The 21,403-nt window shown below is 38.7% G+C and overlaps 1 protein-coding gene across 3 annotated transcripts in view; it reads right to left on the reverse strand.

The window, feature by feature from the left end:
* Positions 1 to 17,362, reverse strand: part of LOC111840518 (solute carrier organic anion transporter family member 2A1-like) — a 41,461-nt gene extending 24,099 nt beyond the window's left edge. For 2 of the 3 annotated variants that reach the window (XM_023805441.2, XM_023805440.2), the window contains exons 1-6: positions 17,194 to 17,362; positions 13,056 to 13,193; positions 9,005 to 9,167; positions 6,977 to 7,189; positions 6,786 to 6,884; positions 6,481 to 6,608 (exon numbers count right to left, since the gene is read on the reverse strand). In XM_023805441.2, the coding sequence (XP_023661209.2) occupies positions 6,481 to 6,608; positions 6,786 to 6,884; positions 6,977 to 7,189; positions 9,005 to 9,167; positions 13,056 to 13,193; positions 17,194 to 17,253 (801 nt within the window). In that variant the 5' untranslated portion in view covers positions 17,254 to 17,362. Of the gene's footprint in view, positions 1 to 6,480; positions 6,609 to 6,785; positions 6,885 to 6,976; positions 7,190 to 9,004; positions 9,947 to 13,055; positions 13,194 to 17,193 lie in introns of those variants that run through there. The other variant, XM_072699851.1, reaches the window with a different exon arrangement.
* Positions 17,363 to 21,403: the final 4,041 nt, after the last annotated feature.

A 21,403-nucleotide genomic window follows, 5' to 3' on the forward strand; every position in this document is an offset into this window, starting at 1 on the left:
CACAGCGCCCGAGGGCCCCGCGCCGGAATCGCCAACGGCAGACAACGACCCGTCCCCACCAGGCAACGGGCCCGGGCAGACCAGGCCCCCCAGCATGCGGGCGACCACCCGCCCGGGAGCCGGAGCAGCGGCCCCAGCAGATAGAGCCCACCCCCCCAAACCCACGCACCCCAGCGCAGCGGCCCAGGCGGAACCCAGAGGCCCCACCCCCCGATCCCCCCCCAGCGCGCCACCCACCCCGCGGGGGCAGAACCCCCCCACCCCCCGCACCGCCCCCACCAGGCCAGGCCAGCGGCCACCCAGAGTCACTGACCACACGCCCTCAGCCAAGAGAAACACCAGAGGACCCCAACAACCCAGCCCCCCCACCCCCAGCCCCCAACCCGGGACGGTGACGGCAAGGCCCCACCACCCCTGACGACATTACGTTAAAAAATTCATTATTGGAGTCCAACTGTCTTCAAAATCGATCAATTGATTTTTCTTACAGGCAGACATCCTCTCCATGGAAACATGATCCCAGAGTAGATTTTTGAACAGATTTATGTTTAAATTCTCTTTTGACTTCCAGTTCAGAAGGATTGTTTTCTTAGCAATGGTTAGTACTGTGAGAAGCATGCAAGATCTATTCATGTCCATATTAGTGTCAGTGAGGTCCCCAAGCAGGCAGAGTGAGGGGGAGGGTGGGATGGGATGCCCTAGGTGTGTCGATAAGTCTTCACAAATCCTTTGCCAGAATTCGTTGACCGGTGTGCAATACCAGAAAGCATGCAGGTAATTATCTGGTGCATCCGTCTTACAAGTTAGGCATATGTCAGTATCTCTGATACCCATCTGGAACATCCTCTGCCCTGTGTAGTGTGTTCTGTGTAAAATTTTGTATTGTAAAAGCTGCAGGTTGGAGTTCCGATTCATTCGAAAGGTATTCAAGCAAATTTGCCTCCAGAAGTTAGTGTCTTGATTGATAAGTAAATCCCTTTCCCATTTGTGGGTAGGGAGTGAGAGAGTTGTATCAGATTCTGCTAGATGCACGTAAATCCTAGACAGTAGTTTTTTAGTTGGAGTTATTAAGAAGTTTGCTATTTTAGGTGAAAGCTCCAGATCTAATTGCTTACGGCACCATCTATTGTGTATTATTGATTTAAGTTGAAGATATTCTAAGTATTTGTTTTTCTCAATGTTATAAGTTTCTGTAATTTTGTCAAATGATATCATGCAATTGTCTTGGATTATATGTTCGAGGCGCTTGATTCCTTTATTATGCCAAGCCAGGAAGTTTATCACTTTTTTATTTAACAGGATGTCAGGGTTGTTCCAGATGGGTGTCAGTTTGCATGGGACCACTGAAGTTTGGTTTATTCTAAGAAATTCCCACCAGGCTGTCAGCGATGTGCTGATGTTGATGCTCTTAAAACAGCAATGTCGTTTAAGTATATGACTGATAAATGGCAGGTCCTCGACTCGAATATCATTACAGAAAGTTTGCTCAATATCCAACCAGTTAAGGTCTAAGTTATTTTGCGTAGTCCATTTTAGGACATATATCAATCTATTGGCAAGAAAGTAGTTGTAGAAATTGGGAAGCTCCAAACCCCCACAGTTTTTGGATTTCTGTAAAGTTTTTAAACTTATTCGTGGTGGTTTGGATTTCCATAGATATTTTGAAACTAAGGAGTCCAATGATTTAAACCAAGTCCGCGGAGGTTGACTCGGAACCATTGAGAACATGTAGTTAATTTTTGGTAGGATCATCATTTTGATTGTAGCTACTCTTCCCAGAAGTGATGTGGGTAGATTGTTCCACCGTGCAAGGTCATCTTCTATCTTTTTAAGCAGCGGACTATAATTTAATCGCGTCAGATCTGACAGCTTGGCAGAAATGTTAATACCCAGATATCTAATGTTCCCAGATTGAAGTGGGATAGTTGGATTGGACTGGAAGTCACAAGATATTGGAAGAGTAGTCGACTTGTTCCAATTAATAGAGTAATCTGATATGGAGGAGAATTTATCTATAATTCTTATCGTCTCCCTGAGGGAACCCTGTGTATTTTGAAGAAAAAGTAATACATCATCTGCATAAAGACTAATTTTATGGGATATACTTGCTGTTTGAATACCTTTGATATTATTATTATTCCGAATTGCTGCTGCCAATGGTTCAATAAATATAGAAAATAGTGATGGAGAAAGTGGACAACCTTGCCTAGTGCCCCTTCTGAGAGTGAAGCTTGGGGAGATTTGATCATTCGTTTTTACACAGGCTTTAGGTGAACTGTATAAAATTTTAATCCAGGTTACGAAGTTCTCACGAAATCCAAATTTTAGTAAGGTTGCCATTAGAAATTTCCAGTTGACCCTGTCAAAAGCCTTTTCTGCGTCCAATGACATGATTATGGCTTCCTTATTTTGAATGTTGCAGTAGTCTATTACGCCAATTAGTCTCCTCATGTTGTTAGTGGACTGTCTGCCTTTAATGAAACCCGTTTGATCTGGATGTATTATATAAGGTGTCACTTTTTCAATTCTACTAGCCAGTGCCTTGCTTATGATTTTAAGGTCCGCATTTATAAGTGATATTGGTCGGTAGCTAGAGGGGAGAGCAGGATCTTTGTCAGGTTTGAGGAGCAGGTTAATGTCTGCACAATTCATATTTGGAGGGATGCTGCCAGTTTCTTTAATTTCTATAACCATTCTATGGAAGAGTGGTGCTAGCAGAGGCCAAAATGTTTTGTAGAATTCTGCTGGAAATCCATCTGGACCTGGGGCTTTCCCGTTAGGCATACATTGTAGTGCATCATGAAGTTCCACTATTGAGAGAGGTAACTCTAATGCCGTTATTTGTTCATTATTTAATATTGGTAGGTCGATGTTATTTAAGAACTCTTCTATTTCAGAATTGGTTGGATTAATATCAGGTGAGTATAATTTTTTATAGAAGTCCCTAAATATCCTATTTATCTCTCCTAGGCTATGAGTTGCCTTCCCATTGGGGTCTGTAACTGAAGAGATTGCTGCCTTCTCCTTATTCTGTTTTAGTTGGTTTGCTAAAAATTTACTTGATTTATTACTATGTTCAAAATTGTCCAAGCGTAATCTCTGTATGTAAAACTGAGTTTTTTTGTCTCTTAATTCTTGCAATTTAATTTTATTTTTTCTCAGGTCATTGAGAAGGTGTTTTTCTTGGGAGGCAACATGTGCTGATTCCAAAGTTTTAATTTTCTGTTCTAGTTCAGTTTCGAGTGCTTTTTCTTTCTTCTTTTTATGTACTGAATATGAAATTATTCTGCCTCGTATTACAGCCTTTGCTGTCTCCCAGAGAATGCACGCAGAGATACCTGGCAGGTCATTTGTTTCAATAAATGTTGTCCAATCTTTTTTAATAACTTCTAGAAACTCTGAGTCCGTTAGTAATGATGTATTCAGTCTCCACCGTTTAAAAGGTGGTGCACTAACTTTTACAGTGACCGTCATAGTGACAGGTGCGTGGTCACTGATTGTTATAGGGTGAATTTGTGTGTCAGATATATCTTTCATAACTGTATTGCTCGTAAGAAAAAAGTCTATCCGGGAGTAAGAATGATGGACTGGTGAGAAAAACGTGTATTCTCTGAGCGTGGTGTGAAAAGTACGCCAGACATCGCATAGGCCGAAATCATTCATATATTGTTTTACTGTTTCAGATGATTGGCAAGTACGGTAACTAGCTGCTGTACTACGTCTGTCAGATTCTGGGTTAAGTACTAAGTTGAAGTCCCCTCCCAGTATAAGTTCTGTGTCTGAGTTCGATGATATTTCAGCAAAAAGGTGGTGGAAGAAGGAGGAGTCATCACTATTTGGACCGTATATATTGGCAATACATATCTCTTTGTTATATGCTGAAATTTTAATAATTATGAATCTACCTTCTGGGTCTGCGATAGTGTCTTTACAGTTGAAACATATTCTTTTGTTGATTAAAATTGCTACACCTCTCTGTTTTGAATTATAACTAGCTAAGTATACGTGTGGAAATTCCGGTGAATTTAATGTACACTGTCCTGTTTTGGCTAAGTGAGTTTCCTGCAGTAGGACAATGTCTGCCTGTAATGTTGTTAGATATTCTAAGATTTTATGTCTCTTAGCAATTGAGCCAATACCACGCACGTTCCAAGTGACAAAGCGTAGTGAATTCATGCTGTCCTAACTTAGACCCCCTGAGTGCAATCTAATGTTAAAATGGATGGATGTGTGTGTATGTGAAAGACTCTTTGTGAATGAGTCTGAATATGTCAGGATTAGTGTGTGTGCAAATATCAATGTGTGAATGCCTACATGTGTGTTATTAAGGTGAGGAGATCTGTCTGAGCTTGAGTGGGCATGTGTATATGTGAGTGTATGAATGCATACATGTGTGATGTTAAGATGAGGGGGTGCGTGTATGTTTGAGTGGGCATCTATGCATGCTAGTGTGTGACTACCTACGTGTCGGTGTGGGTGTATAGTATCTGGTAGACTGCTTCCAGATAAAACATTTTTGAGCGTCAATATCGATATGCAACAATTAACATAACAACCAAATTGACAATGATGGCCATAACAATAACAACAACAACAACAACTGCGACTGTAGTGAGACATTAAACAAGGGGGTTGAGGAACAGTAAGGGATATAAAGTGAACCAGCCTTAATAGTCTTTAGACAAAGCCGTCTAGTGTGCGGCGTGCGCTAAAAACCTGTATTAACTGCCAAACTTTAAAGTCAGTTTGTTAAATGCGTGTTACCTTAGTCGGAAGTGGTTTCAGTAGAGCCAAGCAGTGGTGTTCTGGTCGCGAAATAGTTGTCCATTAACATACAGTCTGTCTACCGCGATGACAGCTCGGGCTCCCTCCGCAATGAATTTTTTCCTGAGCTGGAACAGGATTCTGCGACGATCCAGGATTTCTTTGGGAAATTGGTCGTTGACGCTGAAGTCCGTTCCTCTGAGCTCCCTGCCTCGGCTTTTCACCAGTTCCTTTTGCTTGAAATGTTCAAACTTGGCCACGATAGGTCTTGGACGCTGAGCTTCTTTCCTCACCCCTCCTATGCGGTGGACCCGATGAAACGTGATGTTGTTGACGGTGTCCCGAGGAAGTTTAAGTTCTTGTTGCATGAAGTTTCTGATGGTAGCTTCTGCGTCTTCCTCTGCGCGCTCCGGAATTCCGGCGAACACTAAATTGTCCCGCATACTTCTTGCTTGAATATCAAGCAGGGACTCTTTCATGCGCTTATGTTCTGTGGAGAGTTTCGCCATACCTTCCGTGAGGGATGTTACGGAGTCTCTGAGAATCTTGTTTTCAGATGCTAGCGATTCCACCTGTTGTTGACTGTACTCCAGAGATTCCCGTAATGCTTGAAATTCCTTGTGTAGGATTTCTACAAGTGCCAGTCGGGCGTCAAAACTGGAAAGTTTGTTGTTAATGGACTCTAGGATATCTCCGTATTCCTTATCAGGCGATGAAGGGCTACTTGAGGGGCTGTTTGAGGTACAGTCCGAGCGTGTTCTCTTCGTGGACGGAGTCGCTTGGTTCTTCTTCATGATGAGTCGTTCGTAACACTCGTCCACGTAATCCTGTAAATCTTCCAAGCTTTCTTCGTCCAGGATGTAAATGACTGAACTTATTTATCCGATAAAGTACTATAAATACTATTATTAATATTTTGGCTTGGTTAAGTTGGCTATCGAAGTAAGTTTTGTTTTGTTTTTTTTTTTTTAGTAGGACGCTGCCATGTTGGATTACGCACAGCTCTCGCGAGATCTCACAGCATTACTCTGAGCTGCTGATTTGTAGTGGAGATGAGTGGTACCTGGTGGGGTCTTCTGCTGTTGTAGCCCATCTGCCTCAAGGTTGTGCGTGTTGTGGCTTCACAAATGCTTTGCTGCATACCTCGGTTGTAACGAGTGGTTATTTCAGTCAAAGTTGCTCTTCTATCAGCTTGAATCAGTTCGGCCCATTCTCCTCTGACCTCTAGCGTCAACAAGGCATTTTCGCCCACAGGACTGCCGCATACTGGATGTTTTTCCCTTTGCACACCATTCTTTGTAAACCCTAGAAATGGTTGTGCGTGAAAATCCCAGTAACTGAGCAGATTGTGAAATACTCAGACCGGCCCGTCTGGCACCAACAACCATGCCACGCTCAAAATTGCTTAAATCACCTTTCTTTCCCATTCTGACATTCAGTTTGGAGTTCAGGAGATTGTCTTGACCAGGACCACACCCCTAAATGCATTGAAGCAACTGCCATGTGATTGGTTGATTAGATAATTGCATTCATGAGAAATTGAACAGGTGTTCCTAATAATCCTTTAGGTGACTGTATATTATAATGCAAATGCAGATACACCTTGCTATAAGGATTCCTTTTCAGGGAATATATTCACTAGCCATAGAGCATTGAAACAAGTTTCTATCATCTGATTAAAAAAAAATATTTCAGCGTAAAAAGAGGAGCATCTACCTGCATCTCCCGAGGAAAAGCAAAGTAGGGCAAAGAAGTAAGAGCCAAGCACCCTGAGGAGACCAGCAGACCCAGCCACCAAGCGCCTACCCAGCGCTGGTCACTCAGTTTCAGCTCCAAAAGACTACCTGTAAAAGTCAGACCAGATATTTCACTAGTAAGAAACACAAACTAACAATGTTGTTTTGCTTCAATTTGAAATTGAGGGCAGAATGACAGCAATTTTGTGTGAGGTGCATGAGCTGTGATGTTGTCATTTGGAACCCCATTTTTAAAGTAGTATATTGTAGGAAATGAAGTATTACTTGGTTCAGGCTTATCAATGTTAACATAAATCTTCAGCATCACAGAGCCCAGAAGAAATCCAAAGGCTGGGCCAAACACAGACACAGCGAAAAGAACAGCTGAAACAGAACAAAATAAATTTATATAATCAATGCAAAGTAGTGTGTATTTCTACTGTAAAGAAGTAGAAGTAGTTTAATAAGTAGTTTACCAATATAAAGCGGGGCATTCCTGGGTCCAGCAAAGTCATCCACATAAGAAATGCCGAAAGGCTGGATTGGCACAGAACCAATGCCAAAGAGTAGTTGAGCAATAGTCATAATTTTCCACATAATGTTGGTGTCCGTGAGCTGCTGGTAATCCTGTTGTCCACAGGTGCTGGTTTCAGAGAAGTTTGTTCGAGGTATGCACAGCTCTTTCTTTTCTATTAGCAAACACAGAAGTCATTGTGAGCCCTTAATACACAACTACGGAAACCCTAAAGGGGAAAACACACAAACAAATTCGAAAACACACCAGTAAATTCAAAAACACACCAGCAAAAGTGAAAACACACCAGCAAAAGCAAAAACACAACAGCAAATATGAAAACACAACAGCAAATTCAAAAACACGCCAGCAAAAGTGAAAACACACCAGCAAAAGCGAAAACACAAAAGCAAATTCAAAAACACACCAGCAAAAGCGAAAACACAACAGCAAATTCAAAAACACACCAGCAAAAGCGAAAATACAACAGCAAATTCAAAAACACAACAGCAAAAATGAAAACACAACAGCAAATTCGAAAACACGCCAGCAAAAGCGAAAACACGCCAGCAAAGTGAAACACTACAACATTAGCGGCACTGAAAATGGAAAGGGTATGTACCTACTTGTTACTGATTGGTCAGGGAGCCTGTCAATCAGTGTCCCGGCACCTTACATGGGCAATACATGAAGAAAGGGAAAATGTTTTGCCCATACTATGGGGGGTCGTTGGGGTCTTTATTAAGGTGCACATTGTGCTTGAAGACATGTTTGCATTACACGAGCATGCAGAATGAAGTGGCTCTTGGTGATTATGAACATGCAACACAAACCTACTTTTCCTGAAGTTGAAAAAGTACATTCGGAACAAAGTCACGCATACTCTACATCAGGGGTGCCCAATACGTCGATCGCGATCTACTGGTCGGTCGCAAGGGTAGAGTGGGTAGATTTCACTCCAATTTATTTCTACTGAACTTAAAAAAGGGTATAAAAATGAATGGGGGAGCTGGACCAAGTAAGAAGCCAAAAACCTACCACTTCCATAAGGAATGGAAGGAGGAGTTTTTTTTCACAATGTCATATTCGAATTGCGTTTGCTTCATTTGTCAGTGTACCACTGCTATTCCAAAGAAGGGAAATGTGGAGCGGTATTTTCGGACAGTTCATAAAAACTATGACATTAACTTTCCTCTGAAAAGTGAGCTAAGAAAGAAAAAGGTGAAGGAACTAAAATCCCAGTTCAATTAAAAAATACTTTATCCCAAAGGAAAATTATTAATAATAATAATAATAATAAAGAATACTTGGGATATATATAAATAAATATATGTTTTGCATTTTTATAGTAGGTAGATCATTTTGACTTGGTCATTTATAAGTAGCTCGCAAGCTGAAAAAGTGTGGGCACCCCTGCTCTACATTAAGTCTTGCTTGCTGAAGATGCTGTTGCATCTTGCCTTAAAATGGCCCATTATTGATTGTAAGGAACTGTGGGTTTGATACACATTTCACATAAGTAATGATATCACTTTTGCTGGTGTGTTTTTGAATTTGCTGTTGTGTTTTCGCTTTTGCTGGTGTATTTCCTAATTTGCTGTTGTGTTTTCATTTTTGCTGTTGTGTTTTCATAAATGCTGGTGTGTTTTCGCTTTTGCTGGTGTGTTTTTGAACTTGCTGTTGTGTTTTCGCTTTTGCTGGCGTGTTTTTGAATTTGCTGTTGTGTTTTTCACTTTTGCTGGCATGTTTTCAAATTTGTTTGTGTGTTTTGCCCTTCAGGGCTTCCGTACATAATAGCTCAATTAACTATAGTGTTGCTATGAATGATTCACATAACTTGGGAACCCTGATTATCAAATTTGCAGTTCCATTTAAGCATTGGATTAGCCATGGATAAAAACATGATGTCAATCAGGTATTTGATGAGTTATATAGTACACATCAAATTTTCCTACTCCAGTACTACTTTAGGCAGTATGCTAATTCTTACCTAGTAAAACAGAATTGTATGTGTAAGGTTGCGAGAGGAAGTGAGGCAGAGCCAGCATCATTGCGCTTATGGACATAAGCAGGCCACCCAGCCCGATGAGACGTGGCCGATGGACACGCCTCCCAAAGTAACTTACAAACACGATTAGCAGTGAATTCCCCACCTGAAGGAAGAGACTTATCAGTTAAGTGTCAAAATGTGAAAACCATATATAGCAAATGTAATGGGATAATTCGCTAGCATTAGCCTATAAGCCTGTTTTATATATTATTATATTTCATACAATACATTTCAAGAAATTATGTGGATGACATAAAAATGGCACGGTCCTTCAGTGGATACTACTATATTCTCAGACCTCTGGGGTTTGTGGGTTTGATTTCCATCCTTGGCTCTGTGTACATGGAGTTTGCATGGGTTTCTGGCCAGCATTTTATTTTCCCCCCACAATCCCAAAATATGTGTTTAGGTAAATTTATGCCCTTAATTTTCCCTTAGCATATGTTTGAGTGCCTGAGTGTGTACCCTGTAATGGATGAATATCCCATTCATGGTATCCTGATGCTTGCAATATGTGCTAAATGCGATAGGCTGTAGGTTCACTGCAATCCTGCACTGATTAAGAGTTAGGAAATTGGATGGGTGTTAAAGACATCTATGACTTATTCAAGGATATTTGGATGATTCTTTCAATCTATTGACATATATCTTTAAATCTAGTAAATATGAATGTGATATAATAAATATGAATGTGAAATAATAAATTTTAACATATAGATCAATTTACAATCAAACAAAAAATCTTGTTTGAACACTTCAGTTCTACATTTTAACCCAAGATAATTTATAAATAATTTCTTTACTTCAGCAAACTGATGCCGTTAAGATGAAAGTCATAAACTTGCTCCGTTCCTCCTACGTTCCTTCACCCAGAGATTATTGCTGGAAATTGCATAAATGTATAATTATTAATGAGTTTGTCAGTTCCTCTAATAAGTACTGGCATCCCAATATGTCTAGCCATATAGTGTATATTCCTTTGGACACAAGTGTCTGCTAAATATGCAAATACAATGTAACTCAAGCATTACAAGTTTTCTTAATTGCTTAGGCACATTCTAATTAATATTCTACATCCATTCTCTGCTGCTTATTTGGGGTCGGGTCATGGGGCAGCAGTCTGAGCACGGATGCCCAGACTTCCCATTCACCAGCCACTTCCTCCAGCTTCTCCAGGGGAATACCAAGGCATTCCCAGCATGCCCGAAACACCTCCCCAGGGAGCCATCAAGGAGGTATCCTAGATAGATGCTTGAACCACCTCAACTGGCTCCTTTCGATGCAGAGGAGCAGCAGCTCTTCTTTGAGCCCCTCCCGATCAAAGTCCTAGCTCCTCACCCTATCGCTAAGGCTGTGCCCAGATAACTTACAGAGAAACTTAATTTCTGCTGATCGTATCTGCAATCTCCTTGTTTCGGTCACTACTCAGAGCTCATGACCATAGGGAAAGGTAGGAACATAGATCGACTGGTAAATTGAAAGCCTTGCTTTCCAGCTCAGCTTACTCTTCACCATGACAGAACAGTACAGTGTCCACCTTACTGCCGACGCTGCACCAATCCGCATGCTGATCTCCTGCTCCCTTCTTCCCTCATTTGTGAACAAAACCCTGAGATACTCCTCCACTTGGGGCAGCAACTCATCCACCACTAAGGGTGCTTTTCCACCCCACAAAGTACGGTACTTTCGCTTTTCCATTGACTTCCGGTCGAGTACCAGTACCGAAATCTCGAGTACCGAAAGTGCCAAACCAGTTGGGGTACTTCTTTGGTACTTCGGTACTTTGGGGTGGGACTTGCAAACGTATTTGCTGTCGATTGGTTATGCAAATAGCCTGCCGCTGAAACACAAAATACAACCTTTTGAAATACACAGCGAGAAACAAAATAAAAAGCAGTAGAAACAAAAATATAAAAAAGTAAAATGGAAGAATGGACAAACGAGGAAACACAGGCTTTAATCGCCATATGGTCGGATGAACAGATCCAGTGGGATTTGGATGGCACGACTCGAAATAAAAAAGTTTTTGCCGTTCCAAGCAGTTCAGTTTCCCTATGTTTCTCCTGTCGCGCGCTGATTTGTACACGGTTTCACTGTTGTTTTCATGTCTTTTTACGAGGTAAACAAGCCATATATTAATTTTAAACATCACATGCCTTTTGTGTGTTTTTTGTTTTTACAGATAATAAATGAAATTACTTGGATAGAGGTATTTCTTGATGAAAACGCTATAGTATTGCTTATAAGACTATATTATGCGTGACAATCTACTGTATTCACATGTAATAATGTACCTGAGTGATTTACAGACATTTCACATACCTCTTTGCTTTAATATTAGGGGAAACATTATTTCCTGATAGACAGGAGAAACATAGGGAAACTGAATTGCCCGGAACACCGTAATACCAAGCCGCTTGGAAGAAATGGGGCACACGCGAAACACCGAACAATGCCGCTTGAAAATCAAAAAACATAATTAAATAATTTGTTTGCTTTCAAAAGACCGAATTAGCAATAAGCTAATTCTTACTGCTTTGATCAGCCAAAGTAAGTGTACCTACATAAACGTAATTGATGGCAGCATGATTTGGATTTTACTGAATCTTATACTGTTATAGAAGCTGACATAATAAACCACATTTTCCAGCCTCAACTGTTAGTTTTAATTTTGGGCTGTCAGTCAGGGGCGGTGACTGATGATGTCATTTGGCGCCGGTACCATTTTTTATGCCAGTGGAAAACCGACATGAAAGAAGTACCAAACTTTTGGCACTTTATGGAAGTACCGAAAGTACGGTATCTGGTGCGGTGGAAAAACGCCCTAAGAGAGGGTAATCCATCCTTTTACAATCAAAAACCATGGCCTCAGACTTGGAGGTGCTGACCCTCATCCCAACCACCTCACACTCAGCTGCAAACTGCCTCAGTACATGTCGTAGGTCACCAGCCAACGGAGTCAGCAGGAACACGTCATCATCAAAAAGCAAAGGCGCAATCCTAAGGCCCCTGAACCAGACCCCCTCTGCCCCTTGGCTATGCCTAGAAATTCTGTCCATAAAAATTATGAACAGAATCGGTGACAAAGTCCAACACCCACTGCTGGCAATGCCAACCAAGCCAACTGGTAACCATCGATTGGTCCGTTGAGGCCCCAGCCTTTGACTGCCAGTGATATACACTGCACCTGACCCCCACAGCTCCCCCTGCAAGTGGTAGGCCCACAGGGTTACCCCTTCAGGCTATGCCCAGTGAAACCCCATGGGTAAAGGCCCAGCTACCAGGCGCTTGCATACGAGCTCCTGCTCCAGGCCAGGCCAGTCCAGGCGAGGTAACATCCTCGTTGATTTTCTTTGTCATAGGGGCCAATATGAACCGCATTTAGTCTGGCCATTCACCTAGGACAAATTTGCCTTGGGAGACCCTACCAGGGGTGATTGCCCCTGACAACATAGCTCCTAGGATGATCCTAGGAACATTCTCATGACTCTAAAAAGAGTTCATGCATATAACACTGCAATATAGTTTACTGCATAAGCCTATAACTTAACTCATGTCTTAAAAGCAAATAATTCCACCAATGAATTAGGCAGTGCAACCAAAATTAAAAGTACAGTCAGCATTGGTTATCCATGAATAATAGTTAGTACCCACTTTTTCATTGTCACTGACAGATCATTTTTCTTTAGTAAACTGATACTACTGACACCAGCACCCATAGTTTTGGGTGTATAATTATTACAATAGGAAACTACAAAATGAAGACTAAAGCTACTGAAAACTGTGCCAAATGTACAAAAAATGTACAAAACCATTTGCATGTATGTAGTAAAACATTTCGAAATGTGTGTGAAGCAATGAGAAATGATGTTCTGCTGTGCAGAAGTAACATTATAGTGTGGGGATTACACTAGCTGTTTTGCAAACTGCAATTCTACATAAACCAAGCTTTGAAGTACTTGAGTGCCAGGGCCTGTGGTTGGTACATTACCTCGTTTAAGGAGGTGATGGTACCTGAGGACTGACTGCTGAGCCCAAACCGTTTCTCCAAGGTGGTGATGCAGCTCTTTAAATAGGTAGAATGAAGCAGCTGAGAAAACTGCAGCAGACTCTGGCAAAGAACAAAGAGCTGGAGGGGAAGGCAAAAAGGACTTTAGTGTGCTGCACTAGAATGAATATCAGTCTACAAAGTACTGCTGCAAACCTCTGCAGTAACATGAAAAATTATGCAAAATTATATAATACTTACAATATTTCATATAATGCTACATTTCACCAGATATCCAGTGGTAAAACAATGAAGTCAATGCTGAAAACCAATGTAATGCGTGCTGATTATGTGTCCCATACTTTAGCCCTGAGTATATTGCCTTGACATTACAGTTTTTCTCAATTGCTTTGGCACATTTCATGAAACATACTTAACATTCTCAAGACTGTAAGGGCATTTCTCAAAACAGTTCATGCATATAGCACAACACTATGGTTTATCTGCAAAAGCCAGTAACTTGCCCAAAACAATTAACTGATAATAATTCCACCAGTGAATTAATCGGTGCCACCAAAATGAAAAGTACAATCAGTATCATTTTAAGCACGATAGTGAAAACGTTCAGATATACCAGGGGTCACCAACCTTTTTGAAACTGAGACCTACTTCACGGGTACTGAGCCATACGAAGGGCTACCAGTTTGAAATGCCCTACATAAGAACATAAGAATATCAGAACAGAAGAAATTTACAAACGAGAGGGGGCCATTCGGCCCATCAAGCTCGTTTGGGGAGAACTTAACTAATAGCTCAGAGTTGTTAAAATCTTATCTAGCTCTGATTTAAAGGAACCCAGGGTTTTAGCTTCCGCTACACTAGCAGGAAGACTATTCCATACTCTAACTACACACTGTGTAAAGAAGTGCTTCCTCAAATTTGTTTTAAAATGTTCTCCCGCTAATTTCCACTTATGGCCACGAGTTCTAGTATTTAAACTAATATTGAAATAGCCATTTGGCTGAACAGCATCCAGACCCGTTAGAATCTTATAGACCTGGATCATGTCCCACCTTAGTCTCCTTTGCTCAAGGCTAAACAGATTCAGCTCAGCTAACCTCTCCTCGTAAGACATTCCTCTAAGACCAGGAATCATTCTCATAGCACTCCGTTGCACCTTTTCTAAGGCAGCAATGTCCTTCTTAAGGTAAACATCCAAACTTCATGTATAATAAACATGTTTTAAATGCTTTTTTTTAAGATATTGTCATTTTCAAATCTATATAAATGCAAATGTGATTAAAGAAGAATAATTACAGGATAATTTTTTTTTTTTTAAATTTAGGCGCTGCTCACTGGTGTGTTGTGCTATTTTTGCTTTTTTTAACAGTGCTTTTTGCCCTGTTGTATGTGTTGTTCAGTGTTACTAGATGTTGCACCGGAGCCATGGGGAAACGTTGTCTCATCACACTTTGCACTTGTATAAAGCTGTTGATGACAATAAAGTAATCTTAACCTTAACCTTATTTTTAGAACAGGTCTGCGGGTGACTCATGTGGTCCTTTTGAGGAATCCTGGTGCGCCATGTTGATGACCCCTGAGATATACAGTATTATCAGTATGTCAGTGTAGGTATGCTCTTGAGCTTGAAAATGATGAAAAACACTTGGTTCCCACTTTCTTATCACTGACTGATCATTTTTTTTTTAGCAAACTGATAATTATTCATTTCAAAGACACCATTTTCAACATTGCCAGGTTCTACATTACAGTATGTAAGGTTCACCTGAAAAGAAAGCACTTGCATGCACATATAACTTCTTCAAACATCAAGACACAGTACAAGAACAAACACAAAGGTCACACAACGCTGCATAACATAAAACCAGCAACATGGAAATATAAGAACAACAAAATCATGTACTTTGGTGTATCACTGCAATTTCTGGAATATATTTTAAATCATTTTGAAAGCTTGGGTGCATGTGGTGACTAATACAATGATCACTTTACATATAAAGTTTTGGGCATAAAACTATTACAACAGCAAACTACATGATCTATTTTGACCAATAAGAATAAAGCGACTGAAAATTATGCCAAATGGTGACAACTGTACAAAACCATTTGAATACATGTAATGAAACATTTGGAAATCTGTGTGAAGCAATGAGAAATGATATTCTGTTATGCAGAAGTGACATTATGGTGTGGGGATTACAGTAGCTGTTTTGCAAATGTTATTTGTCATTTGAAAAATGCCCCAAAGAAATCGAGAAAAATGTTTACTAAAAGTGTATTTACACAAGGATAGCCACTAGAGGGAGTAAATAACGGTAATTTGATTAGGGTCAGATTATATTGAGATTTTCATAAATATCAATATATATTGCATAATATTTTAAAATTAAAATACGATCATATCTTTGACTGTGAAGTTTTGAAACTCTTATTCACTAATTACTATTGAAAGTAGATGGTTTTTGGTGTTATTGAGATTTTTAAGTACCGAATATCATTCATTCAGAGTACAGTTCACCTCTCCCAAATGAAGCGGACAAGGAGGGGGGCTAAATTATGTCAGTGACACCTGACTTTCTTACAAATAACGCACATTTCATTCAAAATATTATAAACACAGACCAATAATTTGCACTTTTTTCATTTATTTAATTGTGTGAAATGGCTAATAAAAATAGGTAATAAAAAACGATTATGATGTGGAGGTGAATTGGGTTTAGTCTTGACTTTTGGTCGTGAGTGACAGCGTTGGGGGTTGGGAAATCTATTGATTGTCGAAATTCAAAAGTAAACACAGCGATGGACAGAAAAAGGCCAAAGGCTAAGCTGTCAGGTGCCCAATTTAGGAAAAAAAAGAAAAGAAGATGAGGAGAAATTGGCAAAAGATAAAGGTATGCAACAATGTTCTCTCTGTATGATTAAGGTATTCATGTCATTATGTTAATTAGTGGTATAACGTTAACTCTTAGGTTTGTTAGCCTTCTTGCTTATGATGCTTGCTATGCTTACCTTGCTAACAAAAAACACAATAAAAGCCTAATATACAAACCATCACAGAAATTCTAATGGTTTCTATTAAATACCAATATGAACCATTAACTTTTTTCCAGTGAAACTATTACAAAATTCCTTATTGTAGTTTGTTTTGGGCACTTTTCCAATAGGATTTACCATCCCATCCACCAATAGAATCCATCATATACCAGCAGACATTGTTATACTTACCATTAAAACCAATACAATTCCCATTAAAACCATTAAATCCATTACATTTTCTATTATTTTTGGGCAGGGTTCTATTGTTTTTTCAGCAGTGTATACAACATGAGATCTAATTAAATTTAACTACAAAATTATGCTTTGCAACAAAACTGTTGCAGTTGTACAGTTATTTATTTCCATTGTTTATGTTAATGTTGGCTATAGCCAATATATTTAAAGTATACTGTAAATAGCCAGTGTAATTTACATATGTGTAGATAGTTTAAAAGACATTTTCCATTTGCTATAACTCTGTTACGTGACAAAGCGTATAATTTGAGGCAGTAAATTAACCAAGGAGCTAATTGTTCCTCCCTTAGATTACATTATATTAGATTAATAAAGTGTCTAATGACAGACATTTAGCATGTTAGGGCATGTTTATTTAAATTTGCAATTTTTAAGAGTAATATTGTAGCCAACAGTCTTTTGATGTCAATTTCAACTGCGTGAGTATATTTACAGAGTATGAGTAGTTTATTTATTTTTTGAAAAAATTGGTCTGTTACGGAACGACATGTAGTATTACTACAATAAAACGTGTGGTGTGTACGAAATGTGAAGTTTTGTCATGTTTTTTTTTGGGGGGGGGGATGGCTTGGGGCGACGGGAGGGAGTCTCGCCTGCAATTCAGTGTAGAACCGCCACTGTAGGCTACACCCATGTTTGTACACTTCGCAACTACAGCACAATATTTTTCTAATCAATACTTTGTCAAATTAATTAAGTGAGCTCGTAGTGAAATTTAACGCAAAGTGGTGTTTTTATTTACCAACAATTCAGTGCTATAAATACCACTACTACTACGCCTGCTACTACTACTACTACTACTACTACTAATAATAATAATAATACATACCTTGATGTTGCTAAACCTGCTGTTTGATTTCGTTTTGTTTTTCTCCTTATGAATCTCCATTGAAAATATCCCGAAAATCTGTTGAACGAACTGAAAATTAAAGGTGGCGCGTCTTAGAGTTTGTGACAGCTCAGTTTCGTACCTCTGCGTTTTATGCCCATCATGATGTAATCTGTGTCACCACTGTTTGACTAACGTGACCAACTTCGTTCTCCGCCTCTATAACTCATTCATGAATTACTCATTATTTATTAGGATGTATTTTTTTGACGTTCAAAGAAATTATTTAATTTAAAAAATACTCAAAATGACGCTGTCTAACAATGGACTTCTGCCAATGAATTGGAAAAATTCTGTGGGATATTATGAAAAAGGCGACGGTACTAGAAGATATTGCATTTTTGTAGTACGTTTAAATACAGGTCACGCTATGGAGAATCAAGAAATATCGCAAATGTATGCAACAAGAATTGCCACGGTATTACAGTTTTGTACAATCACTTTTGCACTAATAACAGAACCTTCATGTCATTTTTCAAAACTTTAGACACATAAATCACAACCAATGATGAAAATGCACATTTTTCAAAACACTTAACTATTTTTTTCAAATGCTTGGATACAATACATATAAGCCAAAGATCATTGGTTCATTGAACTTAAATCACTGGTTCAAAATGACACAACTTAACATCAAAGTATTACTATTTCAAAATACAAATCACACATCACATCTGAGTTTGGTGTGTATTAATTTCATTATAAAGATCCAACTATAATATGTTTAGCTTATGACAGTTTCAGGAAGGATCATTTGATACCAATTAGCACAGAATATGACCCCAGGTGGACTACATTATCTATGAATGTCATATTTCATTCTTTACCAGATATAGTGTCTATGGTCCCATGTACCACTTTTACAGAACACAATTTCATATTCAGCATTACTATATGCAAGATGTCACTTTTTTACATAATTGCTTTTGTGGTTTTAATGAGTTAATGGCCACTCATTACTGCTGATTGATTTCACATATTTGTATGTATATATAAGTAAGATGAGTGGTATCCCACTGTAGTAGCCTACTCAACATAGTGAGGACATGGAGCCAGAAGTGGAAGGTGAAAGGCTAGGAATACATAGTGGTCAAAGGAATAGAAGGGGACAAGCACCCCTTTTGAGAGGTGGCCTTGGGCCTCGTCATAGAGGAGGGCTTAGGCCTCACCAGAGAGTTGGCTGTGGGCCTCGTTTGAGAGGTGTGGGTGAACATGGTAGAGGACAAGAGCTAAATCAGGTCTGTAGAGCTGATGGTGTGACCTACGTAATAGTTTGGGATAATGTTCAGTTTCATCGTTCTCGAATGGTCCAAGCATGGTTTCAGGTCCATCCACAGTTTCTCGCCCTGCATTTACCTCCATACTCCCCTTTCCTTAACCCAATTGAGGAGTTTTTCTCCACATGGAGGTGGAAGGTCTATGATAGGCACCCTCACGAACAAGTCACTCTTCTCCAGGCCATGGATGATGCATGCAATGACATCACAGCAGATCAGTGTCAGGCCTGGATTTGCCATGCCAGAAGATTCTTTCCCAGATGTTTGGCGAATGAAAACATCCATTGTGATGTAGATGAGTACCTGTGGCCAAATCCACAAGACCAGGTTGATGGAAACATAGATCCATAGTGCAGTGAAGAACACTTCCGTTTACAGTATACTGTATTGTTTTTTAATTAATCTACAAATCTTATGTTGTGAACATTTGATCATTAAATTCCACATTACAGGATTTCAATGATGCCACTGTCTGTACTATTCTCTCTAGTCTCCAATAAAATAATGAAACCTGAATCACATATTTTGTACACCTATATTTAATGATTGTACTAACAAATACACAATGAAGCTATGGGTATCTTGTGTAAGGGTGATCTAAAGTAATGTTCCTATGATATTTCATAATAAATTTGATTTTTTAGAAACAATGCTTCTGCAAAAGCAAGGCTTCTCTAAAGATATGAATGCAATATGCCAAGTTTTGAACACTGGACAGCCTGTGTTAAAAATAATGACTGTTTTGAGTTTTGTGTCTAGAATTTTGAAAAATTACATGAAGGTTCTGTTATTAGTGCAAAAGTGATTGTAAAAAACTGTAAATAAGTTGAGAATAGGAAGCAGATAGCAGTGCAGGTCAATTGTCATTTCAACTACCAGAAAATGTTCAGCTATATGTGCTTAGATTGTTTATTAGATTAGTTTATTAAATAACATTTTTACAATGTTTTACAATGAACACTTTCTACTGTTTTTCCAACAATAAAATGTTTTTCAAAATCTACATGCTGTCATACTTTTCAAAATAATTATTTTAACTTATTACAATAAGTTACAATTTTAATACTATTAAAAGAATAATACAAGTAAAATAAAAGCATGCAGCCTTTAAATGGATTGACAAAAATGCTTTTTATACTTGGAAAAAAATTAACAGCCTTCTTTAACAGTATGAAGTACACCTTCTTGAAATTAAAAAAAAAATCAGCTAACACTTGTTATTCAAAGGAAGATTAACATTTGAAAGCAAAGTAACATTTTTACAATGTTTTAATTTTTTTCAAACAAGAGCATGTTTACAAAATCTGAGTAATGCCTTCACTTTTCAAAATAAAACTTCTTTACTTATTACAAGAAGTTACAAAAATATTACCAGTAAAAAGTAAAATAAAATACTGTCTTTAAATTAAATGATTTACAAAAATATACTTTATACTTTACTGCTTTTTTTTTCTTCAAGTTTACTAAACATTGCAGTAAAGCAAAAGTAAAGATGAAGTAAAGATTATTAAAGACATCACCTGGTTAGCACTGAAAAAAGTACTGCAACAGCCAGTGCAACATTATGGACAAAACATAGGTCCTGCCTCTTAGCCCTTGTTTCAAGTTAGTGCCTATGAAAGGAGTCTATTTTTTAAGACCTGGACTTTGTTTGACAGCTTGTTGGCATCCAGTTGCATAAAAAAATATCTCAGATGCTGGGGGTAAGCCAAGTTTAATGCATAAATTAGACCAACCATCATGGAACATGCATTAGCTACATTGTCCAAGTTTAAGTACTTGGATGCCTTCGATGATGACACCAACATCTTCGTATGGATCTGCCCCTTCATGTTTTATGGCATAGATTCCGAGAGTGGTGTTGCTCATCAAAATTTGGGTTTCATCATGTTCAGCGTCCTAAAAATAAAAGACAAGTACAAATAATAAGTACAAAATAAAACAATTACCAACAGATCAAGGGTAAAAATAGGAACTGGTTAGAGAAATACAAAAAAAGTTTCTTAATTTTTTATTTTTTATTTTTTTTTAAATAGCTTACCATGTACTCCTTCACTAGGTTTGAACGATCTTCATTTAGGTAGACCACTAAGGCTTTCAGGATGCATTCACGCTTTTTTTCAATGCTCTAATCAAAATGAAATGAGAATTAGTACTTTTTGCTGTACATCTTAAATTTAAGTAGCATTATGCAAATTATACCACTGCTGTATTTTACGAAAGTCAAGTGTGTCCATCAACCAATGGTCCCAAATCAGAAACACTGCATAGGATACACAATTATCTTGAACTTCTGAGCTGTTCTAATTGTAGTTGCAAAAACAACTCTGTTAAAGTATAAGAGAGGCAGAAAGTCATTGATGCTTCAAAATAAAAAAAATCATGATATTTGGAGCCGAAGAAAGACAATTCACCTTTAACTTTTAATCCATAATTTTAGCATAAAAAATTAAATGAAGGATGAGTTAAAAAATAACAAAATAATCATATTTGGATTAAATATTAGTTTGGCCTATTATGAATTATGAGAATTGGTGATGAATTTAGAGAACATACCTGATCCAAAACTGACAGGATGTCTGTGATCTTCTGTGCGGCTGCGCCTCCTTTCTTTTTGAAATTTTTGAGGAGCTGGGGGGAGAAATGATCAAGCTGACCCATGAATTTGGACACCAAAGGAATTGTTGTAATCCTGCTGAATTCCGCAGATACCTGGTACAATTTCCAAACAAAACAAAACAAAGAGAGGGAGACAAATCAGGGTGCTTCGTAAATTTGACAGGACATCATCATACACTTCCTTTACCAGCACTCACAGATAACACACATTTACGATAAATGAACAAACCTGAATTACATCTAAAGTACTTCAA

The sequence above is a fragment of the Paramormyrops kingsleyae genome, chromosome 15 (assembly GCF_048594095.1).
Source record: "Paramormyrops kingsleyae isolate MSU_618 chromosome 15, PKINGS_0.4, whole genome shotgun sequence".
NCBI classification, from domain to species: Eukaryota; Metazoa; Chordata; class Actinopteri; order Osteoglossiformes; family Mormyridae; genus Paramormyrops; species Paramormyrops kingsleyae.